General features: G+C 44.2%; 1 protein-coding gene across 4 annotated transcripts; it reads right to left on the bottom strand.

Moving 5' to 3' along the window:
* Positions 1 to 524: 524 nt before the first annotated feature.
* Positions 525 to 5403, bottom strand: LOC123144085 (uncharacterized). 4 transcript variants are annotated; one of them, XM_044563107.1, is made up of 5 exons: positions 5353 to 5403; positions 5011 to 5097; positions 1951 to 3161; positions 1743 to 1768; positions 525 to 1349 (listed from the first exon to the last, which is right to left on the bottom strand). In XM_044563107.1, the coding sequence occupies exons 3-5, from the start codon at positions 3083 to 3085 to the stop codon at positions 708 to 710; spliced, it is 1803 nt and encodes a 600-aa protein (XP_044419042.1). In that variant the 5' UTR covers positions 3086 to 3161; positions 5011 to 5097; positions 5353 to 5403; the 3' UTR covers positions 525 to 707. The 4 variants fall into 4 exon arrangements, with proteins under 4 accessions (XP_044419042.1, XP_044419037.1, XP_044419056.1 ...); XM_044563102.1 differs by lacking the exon at positions 5353 to 5403 and having other exon boundaries at positions 5011 to 5314; XM_044563121.1 differs by lacking the exon at positions 5353 to 5403 and having other exon boundaries at positions 2071 to 3161; positions 5011 to 5310.
* Between the last annotated feature and the right edge of the window lie 3648 nt (positions 5404 to 9051).

Below are 9051 nucleotides of genomic sequence, written 5' to 3' on the forward strand. Positions count from 1 at the left end.
TTTGTACTGTAGCAAAGGGTGCCTGTGAGCCCGAAACTGCTATTGTGAGCTCGAGCTCACAGGCACCCTTTGCTACAGTACAAACGAAAAATATATTTAAAAAGATCAAAAAAATCTGAATTTTTTTGGCAACAAACATTGATATATTTTTCACATGCGTGCAAATTTTCATTACAAAATGACATTCATGCAGGTCTCGGCAAAAAAACAAAATCGATGCTCCAAAATGCTTCCAAAAACAGTTTTTTTGGAGCATGATTTTGTTTTTTTTGCTGACACCTCCCCAAATGTCATTTCATCACGAAAATTGGCACGCATGTAGAAAAAACATCAAAGTTTCTTGACAACAAATTTCAGATTTTTTTGAATTTTTTTACTATTTTTTCAGATTTTACTGTTCATCCGGGATCACTGGTGCCCGGGATCAATTCCTCCGCATCCCCAATTTGCCTTCTACTAACCGTTCTCCCTTAAGGAAACAACAACAGATGGTTATGATGATTGATGAGTTACAGCTGACAAGATTTACACATATATACACTTTATTATTTACTCCCTCCGTTCCTAAATATTTGTCTTTCTAGATATTTCAAATGGACTACTACATACGGATGTATATCTTTAGAACAAACCACCCAACATATATAACGGCAAACTTGTCACCTTACACCACACAAAACAGGAGAACTGAACTGCTAGCCAGACATTCAGGCTCCGTCCTCTGCCTTCCACATAACCCAAGGCCCCTTCCTCTCACGATCAAATGGCCGGATCTTTCTCATCATCCGCCCCATCATCGCCATCGCCTTGATGCTCGAGAAATGGCCTCCAAATTCCCTGGCCGCGACGTCAGGCTTCGCTGTTGTTCTCCTTTCGTCTGGTTCTCCAAGCGAAACAGGGGCGCCGCCACCCTGGCACAACCTCCCTATCCAGCAGCGAACACACCTTGCCTCAACAGGGTCGACAATGTCGGTGCCGGACATTCCACCTGCTCCTCTGACCGGACGGCAGTCTCCCGTTCTGGGCCTCTTGGAACGGTGAACATGAGGGTTTGCGGTGTCATGGAGCAGGCGCTTGAGCCATTTTTCGCTTGGATCGGCACCCGCTGGCGATCGGATTGTGTCGGTGGGGACTTGATTTCTTGTCCCGCTTTCAAACGGCAGGGGATCCAAGTCCATGGTTTCTGTTCCGGGGCTGCTGGGTTCTTGCTTGCTGGAAGTGGTTGCTTTGGATGAAACGTATTGATTGGCATTGGCATTATGAAATATGTTTGCTTTGTTGTATCTTGGTGATCCTTCTATAGATAGAGTTGCCAGCTGCTCATTTGCTTTTTCTGCGCAGATGTTGTCCTGCAGCACATTTGTTCATAATGCAAAAATCAGTATCAATAAAAGGAAAAGCTTCCCAGTGTGAATCAACTGATAAAGGTCCAAAACTACAGAGTAGTATACGGCTTTAAGGAATTGCCATATTGAATCGTACGAAGTAATGCGTAAGCGAGCATACAAGGTGCAAGATCAGCCAATCCAAGCAAGTACACTTATACTCGAGGCAGAAAGATGTGTTAATTCTCAGAAGCAAAGTTGAGGATGCAGAAAATTTGCATGGAAGATAATAGTCTTATGAGTTTTTATATAAACAATAGTAGTATAACAACAGGTCCAAGCAAAAACTGTTGAGCGCGATTCATTTTTATGCCCAAGGCAGGCCATGAGTGTGATATGCAAGTGCAGCACTGATACCTTTTGCATCAACGATGAAGCCATGCCTGCAAAATTCCAGAACAAAAAAAGTGAGCAGTACTGTTTGACCGATACTTCATTTTTATAATATTATATCAACAAACACATTATGACAGAAAAATGACAAGATGCAAGTTTCTTTTTCTAATGATTGTTACTAAAGAAATTCTCTAAGCAAATATTGTATTAACTGGGGATAATCCCTCACCTGCTGAGGATTTTGACACATACTGTGCATCTCCATGCATCGTTTTAGTTTTACATGAGAGTTGATTCTGGGCTCCAAATAAAGGACTACAAGAAGAGAGAGAATCTACTGGGTACGTACTTTGTGGTTTGGAAGGGATTGTCAGCATTTCAAATAAACAGGCATCGTTTTGTTTAACAGAATCTGTAAATTTGTCACTGTTTTCTGAAAGGTTGAACTGCTTTTCGTCACATCTGCCGAGCGGCTCCTGATTTGGGTTTGCAAAATAGTGACCTGTACCCTGCTCATCCATTCCACAATCTGATGATGAGTTATTGTCAACTTTTAGTTTCTTCCCTGCATGATCAGAAATGAGACAGGTAGGGTCTTCTAGGAGATGTTTGATGCCCCCTGAAGGTTTGCAATGGTCCATGACCATGTCAGTCATTCGAGGAAACTGCAGCCCATATTCCTGATGTGAGCATGCCATCAAGTTGGATGGACCCACGTTTAGCTTCGGAATTTGTTGTGGCACAAAGAGATCATCAAACACAGAACCGGACGCATACTTCCGCTTTGGGCTGAGTATAGTTTCAACTTTCTGATTGACTGACAACATAGGAATCTGGTTCCAATGTGAATCAGGGTTCTCGTCTGAGCTCACAAGTTTCTGAAAATCCAATGGTAGATCTGAAAGCCTGCAAACGGAAAGTGTTTTTGATACTACTGTCTTGGCATAGAAATTTTCATCTTTCTGCATCTGGATCTTACAGCTTTGAAAATGCCCATCTCGCCATTCAGTTTTGGTCTGTTCATCTTCTTGCCAAGCATCATGCGCCACACCCCACATGTTAGGGTCTAGTCGCGGCACATTCTTCATTGAAATTCCTTCATGGTTTCTTCCCGACATTAGCCTTTCGGCCACGGTGGATTTCCTAAGCTCAAAAGGTGAAGTTTCAGAATCTTTTGCGCAAGTGCTATTGTTGGCATCCTCCAAAGGACTACAGCTCCTGCCATATGGACTGCTACTTGCTCTGGTCCAGTGTGCCATCCACTTGGTAAGTTGCTGGCAAGATGACTCTCCAGGATTTCCTTTGCCCAAAACAACTTGGAAGTCTTCTTTCTCATTGAATCTATTCGTGGCACAGTCTGACATGATTGAGTTACTGGGTGTAAAACTCGAGTAGCCTTTCTTCACAAGTTTACAGAATTACAGTACTAGTTGCAAAAGTCTGAAAGAAAAGGTAAATATGAGTTTACACAACGAAATCCTAAGTAATTCCTGACAAAATAATGCAAATCAAGGGATCATAGTACAATTGTAATTATGTTAGTTCCATATCTGAAAAATTGGGTGTCAGAAACATTCTGACCAGAGTAAGTGTGACAGGAACATCAACAGTTTCGTTGAATACATGTAATGAACCCTTATAAAAAGGGAAATATATCTGAAAAGTTAACAAAAATGAGTTTCTTCTACAGATGAGGATGATTTGGAGGATTTTTTTGGATGCTCTATTAAAACTTTAAAATCTCATAGAAAAAAGAAATACACTAGAATTTTTGCAAAAGAACAAAAACATCCAGCAATCAAATTGGTGAACCTTAACTAGGACTAATCCATGATCGCTGGGTATTACATGTGACGTGACCGAACTCAGATAAGAAATGATCCCAATAGATGAGTTTACACATTGAAATCTAAGTCCTTGCAGAAGAATGATACACACATCAGTAACAAATAAACATAAATGAAGGGATCAAAGTACAATTGCTATTATGTTAGTTTCGATATCTGAAAAATAGAGCGTAAAAAAACATTCTGAACAGAGAAGGTGTGACAAGAACAGCACCAGTTTGGTTGAATACACACAACGAACCCATCTAAACGGGAAAGATATATGAAAAGTTAACGGAAATTAATTTCTTTAGCCGACAGAATGGTTTGAAGGAACCTATTATTGTTTTCTCTGATGCTGTATTAAAAATTTAAAACTTAAAATCTCTTCACTGTCATAAATAAAAAAAACTAAAAATCTCTTGGAAGAAAGGGGAAGCACACTAGAAACAGTTTCAAAGCAAGAAAAAGAAAAATCTAGCACTCAATTTGGTGAACCCTGACTAGGACCAATCCATGACCATCGGATATTATAATTGACATGACTGAACCCAAAGGATAAAGAAAGGGTCCCAAAATATTATATCAAGTCAAGTTAGCATATACTTTAAGCCGTTACCAGTAAAGAAGAGCAATTCAACCAGAACCCCGTACTACAAGCTCAAAAGGGCGATTTAAATTGGCAAAAGTACTGTCAGCTTACCAAGTGACAAATGAAGTTCCTATATTAAAACACCCTGGAGCAAGAGGAAGTCCAGAAAACCACAGAAGGCAGCCCACCAAGAAGCCATCCATGGAACGTTCCTTGTGATGTGAAGGAGGAATGTTCTCTCTGGTACGTACCAGCCCGCTAGATATGATCGTCGAGCACTTGTATACTACTTGCTTGCCAAAGTCCAAAAGGCGGCATGGTTCGGGGAATTGGGTCCAAAAAGGGCACGAAAGGAAAGTTTGTCCGGACACTGAACTGATAAATTTGTCCTGATTGTTCGTATGCAGAGAACAACAGTATGGGTGGATGGTGTGGCAGAAACATTTCAGGGTCAATAGTTATGTATAGAAACAATGGTTTTTTACTTGGATAGGTACTATGGTGAATTCGTGATTGGTGAAGTTGAAATATCTGTGTTGAGGGTTGAAGGACCGTATGTAGTTGAGTCAGTCGGCCAACGTCAGTTGAAGGACCGTAGTTCAGTTAGGCATAGACACATCCGGGTTTACCTCACGATTTATTACAGCGTGATGCGCGGTGAGTGTGCCTAGGCATGAAAGGGAATTCCTCCATGGTTTCAGATGCGAGCTGCTGAAAGTGACGACACAAATCTAGCAGATCTAGCAGCCGAACCGGCTTTGAAGTTTGAACAGAACAGAGGGTACATACAATCTTCAGAAAGCATGGCAGAGCAGAGCATCCTCCCCAGCCCCAGGGCTAGAAATTTTGGGAGCAAGCAGACAGCACCCACCCACGCAATCGGCGCGACGGCGAGGACGGGACGGCGATGAGCCGACGACCAAGGGGCCCGGCGACGGCGAGCACTCTCCCTCCTCCTCCTCCTCCTGGGCTCCAACTCCTCGCACGCACGCACGGTGAATGAAACCCACCCTCGCGGGCGGGGCCAGCTGTCCGATTGGGGGAAGAGATGGGCGAGGCGTGGAGGGGGCACCTGGCTGGCGAAGCATTAGTCAACACGTTCCGGGGAGCACAGCGCGGCACAGTGTGCGAGTGTAGGAGGGGAGGGGAGGGAAGGCGGCTCGCGGCGGAGGAGCACACGGCATGGCGTGGCGTGGCGCTGCACATCTCTCACGATCGAGACATATGATAATCGCGACAATGGCGTCGTCCCTGCAGATCGATGGATCTCTCTCTCCTACCCAGCGCTGTTCCTGGCTTCTTATCCGTGACCCAACACGGCGGCCGCTGTACCGCCGTGCACGCACGTGTTTTTTCTTATATATCTTACTTAAAACAAAACAAAATGAAACGTCACACAATTTGACACCATTGCAAATAAGCACTGTCAAATTTAAAATTGGAAATTCATGCTGTGGAAATTGTAGAAGCGTCTCAACTCCCGTAACATGGGAGCCCGCGTGGTATATATTGATTGAGGCGAGGCCGGCTCTCGCAGAGGCATACAAGATTAGGTTGTTCAACAACCAGAGAGATACATGGAGAGATAGAGGAGAATATAAAGATAAAAGATAACCATGCTAACAACTTGAGAATATATCTCCTAACTACTCCAAAGCCTTGGCCACCAAGCAATGTCGTGATGCATGTATGTTGCCGTGACATATGTATGTTTAACACTCCCCCATAATCACAACTATGACAAGTTGAGATTACGTTTAAACTCTTCAAAACCTTTGGACGGCAATGCCTTTGTGAACCCATCTGCAAGCTGATTTTTGGAAGGTATAAATCTGATCTCAAGCTGTTTATTGGCACCACGTTCTCTTACAAAATGGAAGTCTATTTCAATGTGCTTTGTCCTGGCATGAAAGACTGGATTAGCAGATAAATATGTAGCACCAAGATTGTCACACCACAAACAAGGAGGCTGAGTCTGAGTCACTCCAAGTTCTCTGAGCATAGACTGAACCCAAATGATTTCTGCCATTGCATTTGCTAATGCTTTATACTCTGCTTCTGTACTTGACCTGGAAACAGTAGCTTGTTTTCTTGCACACCATGATATCAAGTTAGGTCCATAAAAGATAGCAAAACCACCTGTTGACCTTCTGTCATCTAAACAACCAGCCCAGTCTGCATCTGAGAAGGCACTGACACGTGTGGAAGATGACTTGCTGAATGTAAGACCCAAGTGTATAGTGCTTCTTATGTACCTGAGAATTCGTTTTGCAGCTGTCCAGTGAGCTGTGGTAGGTGCGTGAAGATACTGACACACCTTATTGACTGCAAAAGAGATGTCAGGTCGAGTAAGAGTCAAGTACTGAAGTCCACCAACTAGACTCCTGTAACCCGTAATATCCTCTTGGTGCAGAGGCTGTCCTTCTGTCAAGGATAAAGGTTCTGAACTAGACAAAGGTGTTGGTGAAGATTTACAATTCTGCATGCCAATTCTACTTAGCGTAGCATACTTTGCCTGAGATAGATGAATACCATTACTGTGTTTCTTGACCTCAATGCCCAAGAAGAAATGCAGGTCTCCCAAGTCCTTGAGTGCAAACTCAGAGCCTAGATCCTTAAGTAATGCTGTCACAGCTCCATCAGAAGAGCTAGTGACAATTATGTCATGAACAATATATTAAAACAAATATGGATGTTTTGTGCTTGTTATAAATGAACAAGGAGGTGTCGGATTTTGATGGAACAAAGCCAAGTGACTGAAGTTTCATGCTTAACCGTGAATACCATGCTCTGGGTGCCTGCTTCAACCCATACAAGGCCTTATCAAGCTTGCAGACATAGGATGGTGCATCTTTATCTTCAAACCCAGGAGGCTGTTTCATGTACACTTCCTCTTTCAGAACACCATGAAGAAACGCGTTCTGGACATCTAGCTGCCTCAGACTCCATCCCCTGGACACAGCTATTGATAACACAAGACGGATTGTTGCAGCTTTAACAATAGGACTAAACGTGTCCTCATAATCTATTTCATACCTTTGCTTGAAGCCCTTTGCTACAAGTCTTGCCTTGTATCTGTCTATGGTACCGTCAGACTTCTTCTTGATTCGATAGACCAACTTACAATCAATTAGATTTCTGCCTGGTCGAGGGGGCACTAGGTGCCATGTTTTATTTTTACGCAACGCCGTGATTTCATCTTCTATGGCCGCCTTCCACCTAGGATCACCAAGTGCTGTCATTAAACTGTTAGGTTCACCAGTTGTGCAGGACATACCAATTTTGGAGAAATTTTTGTAATTTAAACGAGTAGTAATTCCCTTCTGTAGCCTAGTGCGCGGCGCCATAGGAGAAACCACAGGAGACGGAGCCTCAGGGGATCCACCAGCCGCATCAGCCTTAGGTGCTGGCGACTCAGATCCTGAGGAGGATTATGTCGCGCCTGTGGGCGACCGCCTCGGAGGTGAAGCAGCGGGCCCGGTCGAATCTGGTGCAGTGGCGGGCCCTGGCGAATCCGACGCGGGCCAACCAGGTGAGGTGGGCTCAGGCGCGCGGATATCTGTCCGCCACGCGTCGTCAGGCGGTTGGCGCGGAGCGACGCCGTCGTTGTCCTGATCACGCGCCCGCTCGAGGCGCTCGGGCCCCGAGGCGCGACCAGGTGCTGTGCGCCCGAATCCCGGAGAGGATATTGGGTCCAGCCGTAGGGATCCCGAGGCGGATCCTCCTCGATTTGCGTCCGTGTCGCCAGTCAGGGGCACATAAAATCACGTCTGTTTGAACTGCAATTTTCCTCTTCATCTGAATTTAAATCTGCAGCAGTAATCTCAGGCATAATATGATGATTAGAGGCAAGTTGGTCAGTACTATTATTCTCTCCCCCATGATCAACGCCGGTCAAGGTGGAGGGCAAAAGAAGAATTTCTTTGCGAAGCAAAGCGCCGGCATTTGGGTGGAGTTTGGCAAAAGGAAACACCGTTTCATCAAAGACAACATCTCGGGAGATATACACACGTCCCGTGGCTACATCAAGACACTTAACACCTTTATGTTGTGCACTGTAGCCTATGAAGACACATTGTGTTGACGAAAAATAAGTTTCCTATTATTATAGGGACGAAGGTTAGGCCAACATGCGCAACCAAACACACGAAGATGGGAGTACTCGAGTTTGATATGAAGTAGACGTTCAGTGGGTGTCTCAAAATTAATGACACGACTAGGTAAAATATTTATGAGGTGCACCGCGGTGAGGAACGCCTCATCCCAGAATTTGAGCGGCATGGATGCTCCGGCAAGGAGGGAAAGACCAACGTCAACAATGTGTCTATGCTTGCGCTCCGCTGAACCATTTTGTTGGTGAGCGTGAGGGCAAGAAACATGATGAGAAATCCCTATCCGTTGGAAAAAGGAGTTAAGTTTCTCGTATTCCCCTCCCCAATCTGATTGCATGGCAAGTATTTTGCAATCAAATTGCCGTTCGACAAGAGCTTGAAAGTTGAGAAAGACTTGGAAAACATCGGAGCGTTTCTTAAGGAGGTATATCCAAGTATACTTGCTAAAGTCATCGATGAAACTCACGTAATAGGTGTGCCGACCAACAGAGAAAGGGGCCAGTCCCCATACATCAGAAAATACAAGCTGCAAGGGTTTTGTTGAAACACTATTGGAAATAGGATATGGCAACTGGTGGCTTTTTGCTCTTTGGCAAGAGTCACAAATAGTTTCATGATCATGCTCGTCAACAAATGCGAGCTTATTTTTGCTAAGAATTTGATAAACAACGGAAAAAGATGGGTGGCCTAAACGATTATGCCATCGTTCTGAGGACACCTTGAAAGCTCCATATGCTTGCTTATTGAACTTGGAAATTGTGGGGATCAACGGATAGAGACCTTGCACACATCTACCGCGA

This window comes from Triticum aestivum, chromosome 1B, assembly GCF_018294505.1.
Source record: "Triticum aestivum cultivar Chinese Spring chromosome 1B, IWGSC CS RefSeq v2.1, whole genome shotgun sequence".
Taxonomy (NCBI): domain Eukaryota; kingdom Viridiplantae; phylum Streptophyta; class Magnoliopsida; order Poales; family Poaceae; genus Triticum; species Triticum aestivum.

Coding starts and splice junctions, on each gene's coding strand:
- LOC123144085 (XM_044563107.1), bottom strand. CDS start 3,085: ATGTCAGACTGTGCCACGAATAGATTCAATGAGAAAGAAGACTTCCAA. Junction 1,769..1,950: donor TGTGTCAAAATCCTCAGCAG/GTGAGGGATTAT, acceptor GGAATTTTGCAG/GCATGGCTTCATCGTTGATG. Junction 1,350..1,742: donor CTTCATCGTTGATGCAAAAG/GTATCAGTGCTG, acceptor AATGTGCTGCAG/GACAACATCTGCGCAGAAAA.